The sequence below is a fragment of the Anopheles funestus genome, chromosome 3RL (assembly GCF_943734845.2).
Source record: "Anopheles funestus chromosome 3RL, idAnoFuneDA-416_04, whole genome shotgun sequence".
Taxonomy (NCBI): Eukaryota; Metazoa; Arthropoda; class Insecta; order Diptera; family Culicidae; genus Anopheles; species Anopheles funestus.
In genome coordinates this window covers 34,646,702-34,668,983 of record NC_064599.1, presented here as the reverse complement: position 1 = coordinate 34,668,983, position 22,282 = coordinate 34,646,702, and the positions used below count along the sequence as shown (strand labels likewise).

General features: G+C 41.8%; 3 protein-coding genes across 9 annotated transcripts in view; 1 reads left to right on the top strand and 2 right to left on the bottom strand.

Annotated features, from left to right (window-relative positions):
- LOC125771688 (tyrosine-protein kinase Src64B) overlaps positions 1-20,345 on the top strand; it is a 78,671-nt gene extending 58,326 nt beyond the window's left edge. For all 5 annotated transcript variants that reach the window (XM_049442604.1, XM_049442602.1, XM_049442605.1 and 2 more), the window contains 4 exons: positions 11,283-12,763; positions 13,609-13,822; positions 13,904-14,157; positions 14,231-20,345. In XM_049442604.1, the coding sequence (XP_049298561.1) occupies positions 12,541-12,763; positions 13,609-13,822; positions 13,904-14,157; positions 14,231-15,153 (1,614 nt within the window). In that variant the 5' untranslated portion in view covers positions 11,283-12,540 and the 3' untranslated portion in view covers positions 15,154-20,345. The remainder of the gene's footprint in view (positions 1-11,282; positions 12,764-13,608; positions 13,823-13,903; positions 14,158-14,230) is intronic.
- LOC125771689 (synaptic vesicle membrane protein VAT-1 homolog-like) overlaps positions 4,217-22,282 on the bottom strand; it is a 443,804-nt gene continuing 425,738 nt past the window's right edge. For all 3 annotated transcript variants that reach the window (XM_049442608.1, XM_049442610.1, XM_049442609.1), the window contains exon 9: positions 4,217-4,275. In XM_049442608.1, coding sequence (XP_049298565.1) covers positions 4,232-4,275 — 44 coding nt within the window. In that variant the 3' untranslated portion in view covers positions 4,217-4,231. The remainder of the gene's footprint in view (positions 4,276-22,282) is intronic.
- On the bottom strand, positions 20,599-22,272 carry LOC125771700 (adenosine 3'-phospho 5'-phosphosulfate transporter 2). The gene is made up of 2 exons (XM_049442630.1): positions 20,955-22,272; positions 20,599-20,890 (listed from the first exon to the last, which is right to left on the bottom strand). The coding sequence occupies exons 1-2, from the start codon at positions 21,908-21,910 to the stop codon at positions 20,722-20,724; spliced, it is 1,125 nt and encodes a 374-aa protein (XP_049298587.1). The 5' UTR covers positions 21,911-22,272; the 3' UTR covers positions 20,599-20,721.

Below are 22,282 nucleotides of genomic sequence, written 5' to 3'. Positions count from 1 at the left end.
TAAATTGGAAGGTGTCACTATGAGCATCCCACCACATGCCGAGTACTTTTTGGGTTGCAGTCGAATGGTCTAGCATCATCTCTTTCAAGCGGTTCCCGTTGTCCCCGACGACCCGTAAAACTTCATTTTTGTTCGCCATCCAGTTGTGCAGTTTAAAACCGCCTTGCAAATGGATAAAGGTTACTTCTTTCGCTAACCTTATCGCTTCTTCTAGTGTTTCTACACTAGTCAACATATCGTCAACATAATGGTCTGACTTTATGCATTCTGCTGCTTGCGGAAATTGCTCGGCGTATCTATCAGCGTTTGCATTTTTTACAAATTGTGCGCAGCTTGGCGAACAAGCTGCCCCGAAAGTCATTCGCATCATGACGTATTCATCTGGTTCTTTCTGTGTTGCATCGTTTCTCCACAGGAACCTTTGGCTGTTTTGGTCTTCTTTATTAATCAGGACCTGATGGTACATCTCCTGAATGTCCGCTGCCATAGCGACTTTAAATTCTCTAAAACGGCATAATACGGATGTTAATGGTGCTAATAAATCGGGACCGGTTAGTAGCATTGAGTTCAGTGATACTCCATTTACTGATGCTGCTGCGTCCCATACTATGCGCACTTTGCCCGGTTTATTAGGATTAATTACCGGGAAAATAGGTAAGTACCACTTCCGAGGATGTGCTGCCGTTATTTCGTGATCGGTAAGTTTTCTTACATAACCCTTCGCTACGTGATCGCCCAATATCTGGTTCATTTTCAATCGGATGTGAGTCTCCTTTTCCATTCGTCGTTCTAAACAGGTTAGTCGTTTCATTGCCATTGAGCGGTTGTTAGGTAATATCACATCATCGTAGCGCCATAACAGCGCGGTAGTGTATATATTATTAACAAGTTTTGTTTTTTGCTTTAGGATCATCATTGCTCGCTCTTCATTTTTGGAATGGGTACTCACGTGTTGTTTGTTATACGGATCATCCAGTGCGAACCCTCCTTTAAGTGCGGCATCAATCTTCGTATCGATATTTTGGCAATCGCATAGTTCAATGCAGTGGGTGGCTACTACTTTTGCTGTTTTTGAAGCTACCTGTGAAGAAATACATCCTGAAACTGTCCATCCCAGGCGGGTCTTTGTGGCTATGGGCTCATTTACAGATCCTTCGACAGTTTTTAGCGGCACGGTTATGTGGTAATTATTCATACCTATCAGCAGTCTTGGTGGTGTCTCTCGGTACAACGCTAGCGGTATTGATGACAGATGTTTGTAGTTTGCTCGTAGTTCCTTTTGCTCAACACGCTGCGCCGGCAAACCCAATCGATGTACGGTCCGCACATCTATCTCGTACACGTGGTCGTTACTCTTAAGTCCCGATATCCCAATACTCACATCCATTGATTTGTTTTCATAGCGATGTTGACCACCGGTCCACTTCAGGCAAAGTGGTTTCAGGATTCCTGACGCACCAAGCTCTTCCATCAGCGAGTGTTCCATTAGTGATACAGACGCGCCTTCGTCCAGTAGCGCGACGGTTTGTATTCTTTTATCTCCTGCATGTAATACGACCGGTACATGCCTGAGGAGTACGTCACTTGCTGCTGTGGTAGAATGGGAGAAATTATTAATTGCTTTACCTGGAGCCGAAGCGGGGTTATGCAGCGTTGGATGGTGTTTCGCTGTACAATTGTCCTTTCCACAGACACGGGCTTCTCGACAGAGATTTCGATGCTTTTTTAAGCAGTGCTTACACCACGATTTCTGTCGTACCAGGTTCCACCTCTCAGATACACTCATACCATTGTATGCGGCACACTCAGCTGGGTGTCTGCATCCTTGTTCACATGCGCATCGCTGATCTGGTTTCGGGCCGGCAGACTGTTCCACGTGCATGTTGACATGCTTTCGATGTTCGGTGCTGGGTGAGGGGTGCGTTACGAGCAGTGCCGCCTTTTTAATTGTCTGCAACCATTTTCCAAAATCCTGCAACGTGTTTTGTGAGGTAGTTACACGATGTATGCCCCACTGCAAACGAACAAAGGGAGGAAGTCGATCGACTAGTTCCTGCATCAAAGGTCCATCGAATCGGTTTTCCACTTCACTTGACCTGAGCGTTGCGCAGATTTCTTCCACCGAAATAGCGAAATCGACTAGCGTGTCCAACTTATCGCCCTTCGGAGGTGCTTGACGACGTATCTGCTCCAAAAGAGTTCCAACGACGATCTCTGGCCGACCGAACATCGATCTAAGGGTTTCCATCACTTCTTTGAGGTTATCCGATTTGCGAAGACGACACTGAACGGCCTTCAATGCCTTTCCCTTTAATGCTTGCTGAAGGCGTATGGTATTCTCTCCATCGGAAAATCCACAAAGTCGCGTAGTTTCGTTAAAACTCGCTTCAAACATCGACCACTCGTCTGGATTGCCAGAAAAATACGGCAATTTCCCTTTTACAGCTTGACGGGTTGCAACTTGGCTTCTACTAAGTTCATGAAAATCATTTTCACCGAACTCAGAATAAGGTTGCCGACCACTGGAAACACGTGCTTCGGCGCCATTGCTTCGCTCCATGCGCTGAACAAAGTTGCCTAGAACTGCTTCAAGCCGCTCTACGATGTTAGGTTCCTCTCTTCGCTGCACGCGGCTCGTCCCAAGTTCTTCCATCAGCTTATGGAAGCAGCGGCTAATTTCGTCAAGCGTATTAGCGTTCGGGGCGCTTGACTTAGCCACATGGTTCGGTGATGACGTGGCGACTACCGGTCTCATTCTGGCAGGGGGCTCCTCACCTTGGCCGGGTGCTTCATCATCGAGCGTCACTGCTGCGGGTTGAGCAAAATACACGGACGGCGTGTCGAACGTACAATCGTCGAATCCCTGTCTGCCTACCGGCGGTGTGCCAGGCACGCACAACTGGCATGTCCACTCACGGCTGTGAACGGATTCGTCCTCGTTAACACACGCGAGATGATAATATCGGCAGCATCTATCACATGCGACGGCATCATCTAGATTTGCACCGTTGCAAATGCTACACACTTGTTCCATTTTTTAAATCACTTGCGAAACACTGCACTCGCGAACTTTCTTCGTTGGAGTCCTTCCGATAAAGATAGCGTGTTTTCGATGTCCTATCGAAAACGTAGCACGCGGTCACGCGGAGAGAGCGTACACAGGATTTATAACACTGGAGAAAAGGTTTTTTTAAATTGTTGCGTCCAGCAACAAAGATTGCGTCCAGCAATCACGGATTTCTTTCCCTAAATATTTACTCGCGACACGCAGTTTTCTTTAACTATACTCTATATTGCACACGTGTATTTTGTGTGTTAGTGTGTGGATTGTGTGTGGTGAATTGGTATGGTGTTAAAAAAACCTCTGCTTCTTCTCTGAGTCGCTAGGGAAAGAGCCCTGACGCCAGCTTCGGTGGGCTTTTATTCAGCGGCACTCATCTCGCTCAGCCGAATATCCTCGCTTAGCCGAAGCTCCTCACTCAGCCGAAATCGCTATCTAGCGTCATCTAGCGGGAACTCATCTATCTAGCGAAAGTTCAATTGAACCGTTTTGCAGAACACAATTGTTTGCTGAATTATTAAGCCAACAGTAATGTGGCGAGAGCTATCACAATTATCATACCTGTTTCTGTCTTGTTTCGTTCCATTATGCCACTCTTTGCGTTTGTTTCAAACTTTGCCTAAGAGTGGAAAATAAATCAAGTTCGGCAAGTTTTTTTTAATTTTATTTAATTAACTATTATTTTATTATTAACGTGCTAAAGAAACTATTTACAATTAAACCAATTACGGTGATTAAATAGTAATTAATATGGGACACTTCGAATAGCGACAGTAATACAGGATATTACTTTCATGTTCATGCAACTTGCGTCTCCTTCTTCGCTCATTCGCTCATATATGTCAATGTGTAATGCACCTTATCGCGACATACTACGGGGTCAGTGAATAATTGCCAACCTTGAACTTTATGCTTCTGTTGTAACCCTCCCATTGTCATTGGATCAGACATTGGAGTGTCGCGCGCGTTAAAGGTTTCTTTCACGGTTTTATTTAGCTGTTGGCCACAGGATGTGAAAGTGTGAACGTGACATTACAAAAGCTGGAAAAATCCCACTTATGTGTCCCCTATTTTATACTGATACAGGGCAAACTCCTATTTTGACTCTACTGATATACTACCGTCAGGTGTTTTCAAGTATATATTATGTGTTTTTTTTTATGTATATTTTTATATCATTTTTTTTTTGCAAAACGATATGTAACCTATTTTTTCTTTTGCTAAAATGCATTAACACTGCGGCTGTCGAATTTAGGTACTGCCTCTATCACGTCAAGTTTCATCTTGCGTGTGATGGTTTTCACATTTTCGGTGCATTCAATACAGCCCTGAGTGTTTCGGACATTAACACAGTTCTAGCATTCCATTGAGCGTTGTACAATGCAATCAGACACGCTTTCACGTAATGACCAGGTTCTGTGTGCTAATGATTGGTTAGTTCCGTTCCCCTAGAGTCGCAGACAAAACAACGATTAGCAGTAGGCAGTGCATGTGTAAAAAAACTGTCCACCGGCACGAATGGAGGAATAGATGGATGGATGTTGGGAAATGAAATATTACCATTTGTCGCCGCATTTGTGTGTTTGTGCCCCCCGTGTACACGCGTTACTCGTTGGAGTATGGTGACACGATACCCAAAAGCCGGTATGAACACCTCTCCAAACGAAGAAGGTGTCCTCCATTCCGATCGATCGATAACGAACGGTGGGAATATGTTTATTTATTTGCCATCTTTTTTTTAGGGTGGAGGACGTCGTAGAGCGAGTAACAATCACGTTGACGACGATTACTGACTTCCCTTCCGACAACGACTCCCGCGTGTCTGAATGATATCGATACATTCTCCACACACTTACGAAACCTGCAAAGATGTGGAGGAAGAATGGATGTGTTTGTGGGCAAACGAGATACGTTTTGACAAATTACCATCACGTCTCTGGCGAAAGGACCATTAAAAATGGCAATGAGTATCAAACGAATCTTCCTCCCAAATAAAAAAAAAACGAGAATCAGTATTCCAGACATATATACACCTTGATGATGGTGCAGGATTCTTAGCAGATGATCATTTTTCTTGCATCTGTCATAAATTTCCGTCGTTCGCCAGATTTCTGGTTGTTCTCTGGTAGCAATTACCTTCCCATCTCGGATGTCTCATTTTAGATGAGAAATACTTTTAATGGCATTCCATAGTGTTACGATCGATATTGATAAACGATGGAACCGTGTAGACACACGGTGCATGAGACTGTTGGAAAAATTATAGCGATAATATCTTCTTGCCGAAGGAGTTCAAGTTACAATTTGAATTTAAGTTTGAAGAACTCAAAAGCTACTCTTGATGAAATTTTGACCTTTCAAAACTGTTCTTACTAGGAGCTTTTAAGCTTCTTTAAGATCGAAAGATAACGTTATAACGTATAACGAGGTATAACGCTAATAGACGTGGCCTGCTTGAGATGAGGAGTCATTTTGTACAGTGCCTCAGCGTTTGGTCTAATCAGCAGAAAGTTCTAGATTGAATCTTGTCGACAGCGAGATTTCCCCAATAGTTTCGTGTCACAGGTCTCTGTGAGTAACTGTGTGACAGGTCTTGGACTAGTCATTTTTTGGCTTTGCTTGACTTTATTTACCTTTAACAGGTTGGTTAGTTTTGCGAACATGTCTACAATTTCGGCTGGGATTCGATATACCGTCCATTCGTGTAGCATCGGCGCCGCATAGATCACCGTACCGCCCAATCTCCGCAATAGCTAACTCTTGATTATGCCATGAGATGGTACAAATAAATCTCATAAGCCTCCTTTCTATGATACGTTGTTAAATTTAAAAGAAAAACATGAAAAATTGTAGATTAAAAATACAATATAACTCCATCGTTAGTTACAAGTATCGTGACGTATCTTTTTTAGCATCTTAAATAATGACTGTTTCTATTCGATGAAATTCCTGGCCCGCTTTCAAGTATATAAATCCGATTTGCAAATACAAAATAACAGGAAACGTAATCCTGGCATCCGGAATTGAAAAAATAATAACGCACAGCGAACAGGCTGTCGCAACACGGGGCACTGAAGACAAGGTTAGGATAATCTGTTTCTTGATCGTCCTTCTTCATCTTCATCCGCTAATCCGCTTAAAATATTCAATCATTCATCCGATTTTACAGTGACCTTCCGTCACTGTGCGTGTTGTGCGGGGGTGAATCGACGACTCTGTTATCGTGGTTACCGTATCTTCTGTTGTCCTGTCCAATATCCTTGTCTAGCTCCATGGAAGCGTTCCGTTGCCAGGGGAGGAAACACTGGGTGGGAAAGATGATTACGTCCGGTGTGCAATTTCCGCCATCTGTTGCGTCAGTGTTTGTCAAGTTTGCTGCCATCCCGACTCGCCCTGGTTCGTTTCGTGCCCGATAGCTCTTGCCACGGCATTTTATATTGACACACCGATAATTAGTGGCGAATGGAAAAAGTTTGGTGTTGTTTCTACGTGTATGTGTGTGTTTGTGTGTGATTTTCTACTTCCGGAAAACAAACGCCACACCATGGTAAAATTGTCCTTTCGATGTTTATCTGTGTGTGTGTTGGAATGTTTGTTGATGATCGTACAGGTTGTAGCACTTAATGAGGAAAAATATTTATAATCACCTTGCCATTCCTCACACTTTTCGTTGTTGTTTTTTTCTAATTGGAAGATTGCTGTCTGTAGATTTCCATCGGTTGGGTGTCATAATTGTGTCGCATTGAAGGACGTAACCCGTTGATGGTGGAGGTTGAACTCTGTGTGTCAAGTTCTCTTGGTTGTCTAGACCAGACACCGGTGTTTTGTCGTTGAACCTGTTGCCCTTAAGCACTGAGAAGTTTGCATGGAACAGAGTGTTTATTGCCGTTGCCAAGAATATTTAGACAGTCACATAAATATACCCGAAGGTATTGGAATCACACACATCCCAAACATCCTCGGTGTGTTGTTCGGTTTTACACTCTCTCCGGAACAGTTGCGCCGTTTCCGTTTACACAGTTTGTTGATATCCGGTGCTTTCTGTTCTTCATCACTTTAATGCGTGCAATAAATAGACACCTTTTTTTTGCTGATCGGGTTATATTGTTTTTATTTCACTGCCCAAACATAAAAGAATGTTGGGGTCTGAAAAGAACAATTTCTTTCATCAATGTTTGGAGCATTCTATTTTGCATTGATAGCTTTCACGTTGGTTTCAAATTTTCCTGATGATAGTGCATTTTCAAGTTCATCTGCCCGAATATGATTGATGTACTTTTTATGGCTGTTGGAAAAAGCTCATTACGCTTTCCTTTGCAACCGCTGGTTTATTCGTTGATCAAGTAAAATCAGCAAATTTCATCAGATTATTATTTATATTTATATCGCTCCGATATGGCTGTCTCTTCTTGTCATCTTGCAAATTCCATTCCACGCTACAACAAACTGTAGCATCATGTTGAGGCTTTAATTTGCTATGCCTATGCTCAAGAGGAGCTATCAAAACTGTATACTTACACCAGAACTTTATGAAAACGGCCTACCGGAAACATTTCCAAACATTTCCATGAAATAAATTTTTGTTTTTAAGTATATGCATGACATTTACATATTTCGTCTGTAGTACGAACTCCAAGAAATATTGAATTGTTATGAAAATGTAACCTTTATATAATGAAAATATATTCGAAATTGATTATTAAATAACACTAGAATTTACAGAATTTTAAGCGTTTTGTATTGATAATTACCTTATAACTAATTTCGAAGAGCTGAGTTTAATTTTAATGTTTCTTAGAGATCGCGCCATTGTACAGATATTTATGAATCATGTATCTATTATGTTCTTTGAGTGGACTGTATATTTATTGGCAAGAGAGGACACAAGTAAGAATTTCGGGAGCAAAGAAAAAACACGTCTTTTCGCTAAGTTCACTACTTGCACTCTGCTTTATTCTTATTAGTATTTGTGCACACGTTACAGGAAGCCAAGGTGTCCTTATGACTGAGGTATACTTGGCTCCCAACTACCAAATTCCAATTACCCAAATAGCATAACATATTAATTTAGGATTTTTTCACTCCAAAAATAATGTGATCAAAATGAAGCACAAATGAAATGACTAGTTCAGTTTGTTTTAGTATTAACTGTCAATAAAAAAAATGCTTAAAACGCACGGTAATTTTAATGTAAATGGAAAACTTTCTTCAAGTAAGATTGAAACTTCAAGTAGAATGAAACTGTAATTCAGTGCTGGCACTGAATCCCACCGAGAGCGTTCCCTTGTACGACCAACTTACTTAAGGATAATTAGATTCAAAAAAAGAATTCCTTAGCTTAAGAAGAAGTTCCTGAACGAATTACAATAATTCAAAATGGCGCAAAAGCTTTTCATGTGATAAAAATGCATATTTGAAAGAGTCTCAAAATTAGTCGCTTGATCATCACAATAAATGCCAACTTTTTCACTCTCCATGTTTCCTTTTTTCCATTCACCTTACTTATTGCATCAGTCCTCCGGACCCGGACCTTAATAGAACATAATGAGGTCTATTAGTATCGCCAGCGATGTTAAGTAATTTATCTCATTTATTCTCCATTTCTGCATTAGCATATTCTGCCATTTTGATTTGCTTTCTCGATGGAACGGACAAAGTGCGAACGAATCATCAAAATTAACAAGCGTTCGGCTTTCTTGGTTGTGTACTGTATGTGTATATTTTCAACATGCCAAAAGGCAATCTGAAGCTGCAATTTAAGTGCTGCTTTACCGCGCTGCAGCTTACATCGCAAGCAAACTTTATTAGTTCGCACAAGAAGCGTCGCGAGCAGTTAGGAATGATGTACCGCTGGCGCGAAAGTGTAATTTAATAATTAACTTTTACTGGTCGAATGTAAAAAAATATATTTATATATGTGTGTGTGTATGTGTACAAGTTCTATTCACACCCTGCGGAAAATGGTTGCCCTCTAAACCTCCCCCTTGTCCCCTATTCGCCCGAAGACAAGTTGAAGATTGTCAGAAGGAATCATACTGCAGCACTTCAAAATTTTCTCTCATTCAATTATGACGAGTAATGGAGCGTGTCATTTCGTAGATCTAACTGGAGGTGCTTTTGGTATCATTTTTTTAGCCATTCCACTAACCATACCGCCATTGGGGAGGTAGGTGACACGTGTTTGAGGACGATTGGAATGGTCGTTTAGCATTTTCTTGAAGAAAGTAGGAAAAGATCTCTACCGCTTTGTCAACACCCCAAGGAGGTCGGTAATTGGAGCACATGCCCACCAGCCCATCAGGGACCCCAACGGGCCATGGTCATTAAGAGCTTGTTCAAGGACTTCAAGCAGTGGTGGTGCCAAATTGTACACGATAATTCAAAATGGCTAAAGGATATGATTAGGTCTGGTAAATCAAATTCATTTCTTTCCCCACTTTTTACTGTATAAATGAGGAAAGCGACTGAAAATTATTTTCTCTCATGCCTCACTGTAGACACAACCTGGGTTTCGTTTTAAATTGTTGATATATTTAAAATTTTGCTTCACAATTTCCCTTACACATTTGACTACCTCATCTTGCCCTTCAAAATCATGATAAATTTACGGTCTCATAGTGGCGGAACGTACAGCGAGAAACATTTGCTGGATTTATCAATAATGAAAATGCATATGTGTTTCCCTGCAGCAGTTGGTGGCCCTCCCGTTGGCTTTACTGCCGGAGAGTGCAATGGCACCGCGGAGTATCGTGTGTCGCTTTGGAAACAGATTTTAAACGCTCATGCATGCACGCACATGTGGCAATAGATGCATCTCCCGACTTTTGAGGACTTGGGTTTGTTTCCTTTATCGTGTCTCAGCCCAAGGGAATCGTATGACACAAAATGTAGTGAAAGATGTGCGTTGTGTATGCGTGCCACTGCAAATGGGGAATCCCTTCACGAAGAGACCGAGAGGCCATTAAAAACCATATGGCAAGCATGTACTTTGAGGTAAACACACTTTTGCTTAGGGGTGGCGCTATATGTCCTGTTTTTCAGTGTGGTCTCAGTGTGGTTGAACATTGGAGGATATTTGTTGGAATTATATCTTTTCATGTTGAACTTAAATGTGTTGAGGTAAATGTGGGTTCCTTCAGACATTCTAAATCTTATTCAAATAGAAATCGATTATTCACGATCTTTTTTATATAAAAATCGAATTCCATTTTGTAAAGGCTTGAAATATAGGAGAACAGAAATCGACTTAATATTGAAATGATCTTTGATAATGGATAATAACGTGCAATTATCTGTATCATACTATTAAATTACTTGTTTGTATAACCTTTTTTCTGTTATAATGTTATAAATAATAAATAAAGATCATTTCTCAATTTCTATGTACATTTCTGTTATGTACAACCTTGTAAAAAATTAACAAAAACTTAATTAAATTGCTTTGAAATGCTTTTTGATTTTCAAAACTGAGTGTCATAATATACTATTTTATCATTAGAACTAGAATTAATTTCACTAGAAATACAAAAACTTCGAATTCTTTCTTGTCGATTCTGCACTAAAAGCACCAGTACGCTTTTGTTTAGATACGCTTTAACCCCAAAAATGTTCTGGTTTTTGGTTTGACTCGACACTGATGTGATTCTTTCATACATGCCACACAAAGTTGTTGGCCTCCTGTTTTTCGCATCTTTTGCGGTTGTTCTGTCCATTGCGCTGTGGTTCGCTGTGTTTTGGGAGACGATGGGTATACATGCAGTAGCAACATTGGTCCAAGAGCGACCACGCATTATTTCGTGGTGTGATATCTTCACTCGACGTCATCACTATGTTGTTGTTACACCCAGTTACTTCGTTATACTGCCAGGGTCACCATCTTACGATCGCAAATATTCATGCTGTATGCGGCACCCCGGCAGCATCCAGACGTGACTTCATTTTTAAGGGGGCGTTTTGATACCAGACGGCATTACAATTTTTATTTCTACTATGGTTTGTGTTCGTGTTGTATTCTAGCTTCATCGCTTGTCTTATTCATTTAAATGATATTGAAGCAAAAATTCGTAAATACGAAAGCTTGCGAATTAATAAATTATAAGAATATGGCGTCTGGTAACGAATTTCCTACAAAAACACTTTGATACTTTTACCCATTCTTATCTGGAAGCTAGTGAAAGACGTAATAAACTGATATTTTTGTTCTTACTTCTCTTCCGCACAGACCTTCATAACCCAACGGCAATCGAAGTGTCCGTCCCAGGATCCCACCGTACTCCATCTGAAGTTTTAGAGCGAACCGTGGCCCAAAAAAAAATACTAACTTTCCACAAACACTATGATTGCACTGGTCGAGGAAGCGAAACGAGCAACAGTGACAGGAACGACGTCCAAAGAATCATTGCAATTTGTCGTTCACCGATTTGCATAGTTGTAGCACAAAGTTTTCCCAAAAGGAATTCTGCCGTGTTCGCATAGGAAGTGAGTTGTGCCATCACATCTAATAAGGCACATTGCTCGGACTGGCAGCGAAGATAGCTCCATTGCTGCATGACGAGAAAGGACATTCTGTTCCGTGGTTCAACCGACACGGCCACCAAAGTGTAGCAAAACACATTCCACCACAGCAAGAGCAAAGAACGTATATACCCGCAAACCGGAACGGAAGATAGCGAATGTTGTTGCTTGTTGAAAGTTTTGCGTTTGTAAGGTTGGCTAATGAAAAAAGTTACCAACCACGGTTACTACTACTACTACAACTACTACAGCACGCCTGACAGTGAAAGGTTTATACAGCTGGATATACAAAGTTCAGGAAAAGAGCGAACATACGGCAAAAAAAGGATCCACTGTTGTACCATGTGAAGCCGGCTATTAGTTTTTGTGAGACACGTTACGAGAAGTAGTCTCGTCCTCCATATACCGGTTAGCAAGTACTTGACGGACTTGAAGTAATTAGAATCCATTCATTAACCCCTGGAGAAGTGGAGTAACGAAAGAAAGCAAGAAAAGCTACCACAGTTCGCTTTTAACTGACCTCCAACACACTTGCAGCAGGTTGATTATCTCCTCTCCAAATGAGGATTCCTTCAACGAGCATCACACGTTCACGGTTGCTGTCATCGTCATTTTCGGTTAGTTCGCTACCATCGTCACCATCCTCATCCTGTCCGGCATTGTGTTCGGCAGCATTTGCACCGGTACCGGGCTATCCGTGGGCACGATCCGATAGCCGGACGTGAAATCAAGCAGCAGCAGTAGCAGCATCACCACCAACAACAAGCATCGATAGCTGATAGAGCAAAGCGGGGGTTAGCAGAGGATAGCTTATTTCGTGAATATAGTAAAACCGTCACCGTACGGTTTTGAAGATTTTTTCCCCACGTTAAGGAGCAACAGTACATACACACATCCACAGTAGCCCATTGCTGTAGTATCATTTCATCCTCTCCTCCTGACCCCACGTTTCCGTGCGCGTTACGATGGGCAATAAATGTTGCAGCAAGCGACAGGATCAGGAACTAGCGCTTACCTATCCCGGCGGCTACAAGAAGGGTGACAGCAGCTTCAACTCAAACCTCTCCGGACCGAAGCACAATAATGGTGGTTCGATCGATTCCCGGTACACACCCGATCCGAACCGGGGTCAGCTTATAAAACATCCGAAGGGTGGCGTAGACATTATTCGACCACGAACAACACCGCGTAAGTATTTTCTTGATGATCTCCAACAAGAAATGTTATTCTTAATATAAGTCTCTAAGTATAAGACTTTAGGAGCCATTCAAATTTGTGTTACTCTTAATGTCTAAATTCAGCTTAAAATCACATTAGAGAAGCCAAGTTTAAGGTTAACACGCTTATTATGAAATCTATCCGTAATGTGTCGTACTAATCTAATTAAATCAAAATATTGCATCTCTGGCCACACTCTTAACGTTAGCTTCATTTGATTGTAACAAGTGGATGCGATTCCAGCTCTGTACATGCTAAAACTGCGCAACAATCTTTAGACGATCATTTGTTTCACTATTCTGAAGTGGAATTTCCAGAGCATTAACGTTCTCTATCAGCTTTCTTCTTAGTCCAAAGCGTGTGCCGTTTGTGTGCATCAAGTGTGAACGGTCTTATCTATTGCGGTCTGACGGACCTGTCTATAATGCTGTGCCATGAAGCAGCAGAAGCTATTGGATGATGATGATTACATCAGCTGGTCTGTTTACGGACCGTAACGCGGGTAGCTAACGGTTTCGGATCAGTACAAGCACGGGCCTTTTTCTTATCGCGCAACTTAATGTTCTTGATACCATACATCACCTCGGGGGTCAACTATGATGAGAGAGGCTGGTAATGGCACGGGTGCAATATTGTTTGGTTATGAGCGCTAAGAGTCGGAGTACAAATATATTAGTACATTGTGCGTAGAAAGGTTAAGGGATCCTATTCCAACGACGAATGTGAATGTTTGTGCAAAATAATTCTCAATTATCAATTCACGCGACGACTTCCTGTTGCTATTAATAATCATTTTATTTTTAATTTCCCATTAGTGCTGCCCGGTCACAACACGCGAAGGATAGTGGTTGCGCTGTACAACTACAATGCGCGCGAGGAAACAGACGTCAGCTTCGTCAAAGGGGACCGCATGGAGGTTCTGGACGATACGGAATCAGACTGGTGGCGTGTGGTACATCTAAAGACCCGTCAGGAGGGTCTCATTCCATGGAACTTTGTCGCCGAAGATCGTAGCGTCAACAGTGAAGAGTATGTATGCCCCGCAACGGATATCGCTAATGCTGTACTAAAATCGTATGCTAATGTAAAATCTTCCCCTTATTGCAATAGCTGGTTCTTTGAAAATGTTTCACGGAAAGAAGCGGACAAATTGCTGCTGGCGAATGAAAATCCCCGTGGTACGTTCCTGGTGCGACCGTCCGAGCACAATCCGAACGGGTTCTCACTCTCGGTCAAAGATTGGGAGGAAAGTCGAGGCTATCACGTAAAGCACTACAAGATTAAACCACTGGACAATGGAGGCTACTATATTGCAACGAATCAAACGTTCCCATCGCTACCGGCACTGGTGATGGCATATTCAAGTGAGTTATTCACGATGCATTTTGTGACGGACAGTTTTAATCAAACTTTTTTTTCTCTCTAACCGCTCTACAGAGAATGCCCTCGGACTGTGCCACGTACTGTCTAGTCCTTGTCCAAAACCACAGCCCCAGGTGTGGGATCTTGGGCCCGAACTGCGCGACAAGTGGGAAATCAATCGCAACGAGATCCAGCTGATCCGCAAACTCGGACACGGCAATTTCGGTGAGGTGTACTACGGTAAATGGCGAAACAACATCGAGGTGGCGGTAAAGACGCTACGCGAAGGTACCATGTCGACGCAAGCCTTCCTGCAGGAGGCGGCCATTATGAAAAAGTTCCGCCACAGCCGGCTGGTAGCGCTGTACGCCGTATGCTCCAAAGAGGAACCGATCTACATCGTGCAGGAGTACATGTCCAAGGGCAGCTTGCTCGATTTCCTGCGCACCGGCGATGGCCAGTTCCTGCAGTTTGAGGATCTGATCTATATTGCCGCACAGGTAGCATCCGGCATGGAGTATCTCGAGCTGAAGCAACTGATTCATCGGGATCTTGCCGCACGGAATGTGCTGATCGGTGAGAACAACGTGGCAAAGATCTGTGATTTCGGGCTGGCACGCGTGATAGCGGACGATGAGTACTGCCCGAAGCAGGGTTCCCGGTTCCCGGTCAAATGGACCGCACCGGAAGCGATCGTGTACGGCAAATTCTCGATCAAATCGGACGTCTGGTCGTACGGTATACTGCTGATGGAGCTGTTCACCTACGGTCAGGTACCGTACCCGGGCATGCACAGTCGGGAGGTTATCGAGCAGATCGAGCGTGGCTATCGGATGCCTAAACCAACGGCACACCATCTGCCGGACGACATCTACAGCTTGATGTTGAAGTGTTGGGACGCGATACCGGACAAGCGGCCAACGTTCGAGTTTTTGAATCACTATTTCCAGAACTTTACCATCACCTCGGAGGTGCCGTACCGAGAGGTACAGGATTAAGCAAACCGGCGGGTAGTGTGTCGGGTCGGGGCAGGGAGAAGCGTTTAGATTTAAGCATCATAAGAAGGACGCGCGTCATATGCACATCCGCGGCATCAAAACATACATACGTACCGTTTCCTGTGTTCTTCTTTCGCCAGCACGCACGCACTAGTTTCACGAACTGCTTTTACATTTGTGTTCGCTAGCTTCACCAGTATCCTAGTTAGCTTCTAGTTCCTGAACGTGGTAAATAGTGATGGTACAGGAAAGGAAGGGCATGTAGCTGTGTCCAAATGCAACGATGCAAATTGCCACAGCAGAAGGTTACCGACAGAAAAAAAGGTTCGCACAATTTCATCTAATTAGTTAGATGCTGCATCACTATGTGTTTGTTTTTTTAACATCCTTTTTGTTCATTTCCACTAGCGTGATACGAATGAAGCAACGTACACACACACAATAGCATAATTAGTAGCTGCGATATCGTTCAGCTCCAGTGGCCAATACATTGAAATGCTGTGTTTAATCGAAACGGAAACAGATCCCCACATATGTGTGGATGGACGGTGCGTTGATGAGCTGGTGTGTGACCACGACGCCACGCCTCTATTCACAACAGTGTACGCGCATTTACCGATGTGGGACGACAAGTACTATTTAGGTATGACAAATATTTTAGTAACATATTTAAGCGGGTGGTATTTTTGAGCACACCGAAGACGATCGCTGTGTGTGGCATGAAAAATACACAATCAAGCGTAACAGCGCGCCCGCATGACAATGAGACGAACCCGTAGCAGCTAGTTCGAAAGGGTAAATTGAGATACACGTGAGATTTATTTTATCTTTCCGTGCGAATTGCAGCAGTAAAAGAAAATAAAAAGGAAACGCTAAGGAAACTAGCGCGCGTGCAGCGCGCAGAAAGAAGAATCAGGAGTACAGTGTGGTACAGGCTTTTCCTGAACGTTATTAGTTTTTAAACTGATCGTATGCTTAAGAAGAAAAAAAACAAGAACAGTAGTAATTAAAGCAGAATATTCGGGAACTTTTTCTCCACGCTAATCGATAGAAAAAAAGGTAGGAGAAGAAGTGGTAGCATGGTAAAAGACGATTTGCAGATAATAATATCCGAGGATCGGTTAGAAGTTAACTAGCAAGGATCGATAATAGGTATCGCTTTTGTGTGTGTGAATGGAAAAAGAAACACAAATTACGCGCAGCACGTGGTGAACTCTCGTTTTCCCACCAGCTCTCTCTTTGGTCCACTTTTTACTCCCTCCACCGCACTGTTTCCATCTCTGCGACCGTTCAATCCAGATTTAGAAATGTGTTGAACTACATGGAACAATCCTGCGCAGGATACGGTAAGGGACACAAGACGAGGGGAAAAGAGAGAAAAATGAAAGCAAAAAAAAACCAAAGTTCAAATGTTATTCTTCTAATTCTAAACTTGTGTAAACGTAGGTTTTGAGATTTATTTTTAAAGCGGAAGGAAAAGTCCAACCAAGTAATATGTGCGTGTAAAGGCGAACTTACCGTACGTGTTGGTGCTGTCTGAGGGCTAGTTATAGTGCAGTTGTAGTGCGGTATTTGTGTAATTATTATGGACCGTTTTCTTTCGTTTTGTCTTTCCATTTTCCGCTTCCTTTCAAATGGTACACATTCGAATATGCATTTATTCCATCTTCGTGCTATGTGTAAACACGTGACATTGATAAAGGAACACATTCTCAAAAACAGGACTAAATCATTCGCACACAAAAAAAAGAAAACGCCAAACCACTTATTGCGGTCATGCAAGTGTGAAAGAATCAAACAAAAATGGCTTAGGATAAACCATATAAAATGGATAATCATCAGATACGACAAAAAAGGTGTTCACAAGCAACATAAGTGTATGTGTGCTGTAGTTTTTTTTTTAGCTATTCTCATTCTAGCGGCTAGTTTCATTTGATTAGAACTGAATTGCACAAAGGAAAAGACAATTTTATTCTCTATGTGTTTTTCGTACGTAGAGAAGTACGAAGGCTAATCTCTAGTCCTTTACACTGCGTAATGATGCCACTAGTTGTCCATCCACCAAAAAAAAACTCTGACGTTTTTGTTTTCGTTGTTTATTTTCTCTTTCAACTATACAACTAACTGTTTTGTGAATGGAAAACAATGTTAGAACCGTGCATATTGGGTGCGAAAAATAGGAAACCCCATAAACCAGAGTAGTGGCGCACGCAATCCTTTGAGAATCAAATGTGTCTTCAAACTGCCATAGAGAGGGAAGAACGGTACACACGCGCACACATGTGAACTACTACTATTCACAATTCCTCAATCTTCTTCTTCCTGTTACTTCAGTCGGTTGTTTTTTGATACATGTTTTGTAAGTCTGTTTTCGTAGTATTGTGTGCATTAGCGAAGAAGGAGAAGCGCAAAGTCGAAATATTGAAATAATACAAAAAAAAACGTAGTAATCTTCTTTCCTCAATGATATACAACAACCAGAGCATAACCGAACCGGATACAATAATGAACATGTGCATTTCGACAGGTTTCGATCACGACCCATCCACAACACAAACACAACAACAAGCAGCATCCAAAACCAGGATGTAAATTTTATCAGTAAACGAAATGAACTTAGGAATGAAAAAAAGAAAGAAAAAAAACATAAACACAAGGATAGAAGGATCAAACACACACACGCCCTAAAACGCCACAGTTGCTACTACTAACAGCTAACATAAGAGAGAGAGAGAGAAAACAAGAAAACATCCAATATACGAAGCTAGACACATTACATGGTACGCGTAAGTAAAGCATAAAAGTAAACTCTAAATTAAAATTAGGATATATCGTACGACGAGATGATTGTGTGTTAAGAGCAAACAGGAAAATGGTAAAAAAACGAAAATAAAAACAAAAACACATGAAACGCCAAATCAGTGCATCATCATCTTTGACCATACAAAACATTTACGACCCGTGTCTCATATTTACTATTCCTACTACTACTTGAACGAGTCTTGCGGCAATGTGGAAAGTTTGTTGGTCGGAAAAATTTATCGATCGAGTTGCGGGAGCGTCGATCGGAGTAGTCGTGAACACACCTTAGTATGATGACGTTTTAGTAAGAAAGGAGACAGAGGACAACCTTTTACAAGTACCTTCTATGCGCCGGGTGTGTGTGTGTGTGTGTGTCTTTTTGTCCTTCCTTGCACGATCGTTGCTTGATACGCGTGATTTTGACCCATTTTTGCTGCATTTCCTTACACGAAGGATTGTACGAAAGCAACACTGTCTGTCTGTGCACATACAACGGAAAGAAGCAATCTTTCAAACATAGTGGGAAGTTAGCGTATTGAAGCAGCAAAAGCATAAACAGGATATTAGAAGGACATTGTAATGAACTCTTGTTTTTCGAACCTAAACTATAAACAACTATAAAACAAACGCAAACTACATTCACAAACACATCCCAAACTCTGCACCCAGCCTCATTTAACTAGAGAGCAAACACTATTCCGACCAAAAAGGTACAGTAATGGAACAGCATCGGTTTTAGGAACAAATGGTATTTCATAATGAAAAAAAAAACGTTTCCAATCAACTAAACCAGACACAACCAGCGAAAGCAAGCGGCACTTATGTAACACTTACACGAACGAGAGGAATAGATGAAACAAAAAGGGAAAAAAGTTTAAAAGATTTAAAATAAACCCCAACATACCCACAACTTTAGCTACTTTTACTCATTTTCACACAGAAAGCAATGGTAAAGCTACAACAAAACAAAAAAAAATAAGTGAATACTATACAGAAAAACAGAAGGAAAACGAACAAAAATAGTAATCTACACACTTACGCTACTAATACGAACATGTTTTACCGAGGAGAAGATAAGAGACCGGAGTTCCTTTTTGCAGGATGTATAAGAGAAAGAAAAAAAAAAGTGGAACGGCACAGTTGTGAAACTATCGAAGAAAATAACAAAACAAACAAAAAACCCAAATCAATAAGTGAAATAAATCGAAAGAAAATTAAAAAAAAAGGAATAAAAAAAACTCTTGTAGCATATATATATATATATTAATAATAGAACAAACGGAAACATGGGGAAGGAATTTTTTTACTAATGCAAATTATTAAACGAACGCTGTGTGCAGGAGAAGCATTTTATACAAACAAACAAAAAACAGCAAAAGAAAACGTACATAAGCAAAGATAATGCAAATGGGTTAATAGAGTTACAAAACAAAAGGTGAACAAAAATCGACGAAATGAGAGGGGATTAATTCATCCATAAACCATTCCTTATAACATGTTGCTGAGATACAATGCGCATCCTTTATATACAGTGTGACGATTCCTTGCCACATACATATAACAACACGTGCACACATACACGCAAAAATGCCACACACATTTACAGTCGAAACCTACAAATATCTATTTCTGCCACGCAAGCCAGCAGTATGAATTAGCATATTCTTGTTTTGTTTTAAGCACATTCGAATGATACGAAGTAGTAAGGCAGGGAAAATGAAGGTTCATTGTCCGAATGGGTTATACAATCAATCGTGCTCTCCTACTATTACCACGTGTACCGAACAAAACCCGCAAATGAACCACATAGGACGTGCAAGCAGGGGAAGAAATAGTAGTAAGTGTAGTAGGGAACTTAGTAGGGTGAATACTTCGTCCGTGGAAAAACAAGCTTGTAACAATGCCTGGACAAAAATCTTGTGCGTCTTTCTAATGATCATCACAAGCAGAGTAAATGGGACGAATAATGCGCCTAGGCTTTGTGTAAAAATGGACCTCTAAAAGCCCCGAAAGAACGCACACACACGCCGAACAGGATCAACCAAAATCGGGTGCAGGCGTGTAACGGGTGTATTTAAATTCAATGTTTTAGTGGTTTGTTGTTGTACCCGATTATGTACTAAGCACCATCCGATCGAACGATTGCAGTGCCCCGAAACGTGGGAATATGGAATCAGCAAAAAAAAAAAGAAAGATGATCAACCTTAAAACAAAAACACACATGCCTCTTGCACAAAAACAAAAACAAAAAGGAAGGAGGATATTGTTGGTGTGTGTTTTTTCTCTCTCGCAGGTTAGCCAGCATAAAATCGTACATATAGAGACACAAGGAAATCAGTGGTGGAATGAAACAAAACTGGAAATTAAAGTGAAAATTGAAAACAACAAAACATTCGAGAGTGATTTGTTTTGGTAAGAATTTGAGGGCAATTATTGCGAACAGATTGGAGAACATTTGAACTTTGAAGACAAATTTCGGATGATTCTCCTATCGGATTCATCATAAGTAGTTGTGCCACGTTAAACGCCAACGTATTAAACGGCATTTTAACAATAGTGCATGATAACGACTCAACGATAAGACAATCGATTACCGCAACGTTGGCGTTTAACATGTGTGTTAGCAAACCGAAAACCGTTCCATTCTCATTTTAAGATGTATAGCGCATGTACTATATGTATTTTCCACCTATGTCTTAGCGTGTCGCACTTTTGGAATATTTTTCGTTATAGCTTATCTAAAGAAAGCCCCGCATCGGAGCAGAATCACACTTCCAGCAGTGACGTTTTCGTACCGTCCTTCGTCGGCTGTCGTGATATCCTTCGGAAAACCTTGTTGAGCATCCGGCCCAAATCAGCAAACGTAAGTTTGCTGCGTTTACTGTACACGTTCAAATAGATCCCGAACACAACAATCAATCCGGACCAGAGATATCTAAAAGAAAAAGAAATCACATTTAAGGTTGCCTTTTTTGAACATAAAACAATGCATTACTCACTGAATGGTGAATGGTTTGCTGAAGAACACGAATGACAAAGCTATCGTAACAGCTTTCCGCGCTGTCGTAATCGTTGCGGCCAACGGTGCACCGCATGTCCGTACGAGCGTCAGTACAATCTGTATACCCAGATATCCGGTTAAGCTGAACAGAAACGCATAGCCGTACGTTTTCATCGGATGCTGGGCGCAGAACACGACCCCCTTTACGAGATGCCCGGACAGAAGCATTATCACAGCCAGATACACAAAACCAATGCCGTACGAGTAGATGACAACCTCATTGTTCGGTGCCCGGTGTTCGCGCATCGCTTTCTCCTGCACATTTCCAATTGCTGCATCGCACAGCAGTGCCATCGAGATCAGAAATACGCCGAAGCTGTTAAAATCGGGCTGCACCTGCGAGTCGGCCAGCGTGAACAAGATCAACCCAAGGCACATGGCAAACGCGGCAAAGAAATCCATCGGGCCGTGCTTTTTGCCCTGAATCAACACGCTTCCCACCAGCACCGGTATCAGTTTGCAGCATTTGAAGATAACCTGCGTCGGATAGTTTAGGTAGCCAACGCTCGAGTTGGACAGTCCCATCGTACCGAGGGTTAGAAACGCTAACAGTGCGTACGTTCGCATCGGAATACACCGTGGGACGGTCGTTTTCTCCAGCGATCGTTCGATGTACCCAAATGCGGTATAGTAAGCGAACTGGACCAACGTTAAATACCATCCGTACGGGCGGAATCCATCCAGGGTGAAGATTAATTCCTGCATATACCCATACACCAGGTACAGGACAAACACGCCGGCACAGCACAGCAGGAACTGAGTGGTTCGATTGTAGTGTGTTAGGTCGAAAAACAACACCTTGATCTGCCTTTCCGGTGACTGATCGCGGTTGTTCCGGCTACGGTTAAGGTCCTTGTCGCCGAGATAAATCACCTCACTCTTTGCACCGGTCATCTTGAGGTTTTGTTTACTATCGGTACACAGTTAATCTTATCTATCGTTCGTTTCACATTAGCATTATTAATATGATCTTTGGAGCAGGAGTTTCTTCTGAGAAATACTTAATTACTGCATGGTTCTTACCACTAAGCTTATCTTCACGCGTGGAATATTGTGGTAATTCCTGGAGTGGAAAAATATATAAACAAACCGGGTGCCAACGGAATTTGACAGTTTGCACAAGGTTTACGCAATCAACGTGGGCAACTATTGCATGGTGGGAGAGGTCAAGAAATTATAAATTTAGAATTTACAAAACAATATGCTGCTTTTTTCTTATTTTGTGAAAATTACACAAGAACAGCAGAAGTAGTTTATAATACTTTT

What these genes read in the sequence shown, in the direction of transcription:
- LOC125771700 (XM_049442630.1), bottom strand. Translation starts at nt 21,910, where the DNA reads ATGACCGGTGCAAAGAGTGAGGTGATTTATCTCGGCGACAAGGACCTT. An exon ending in AGCAAACCATTCACCATTCA is followed by an intron (nt 20,891 to 20,954) that starts GTGAGTAATGCA and finishes TTTTTCTTTTAG; the next exon opens with ATATCTCTGGTCCGGATTGA.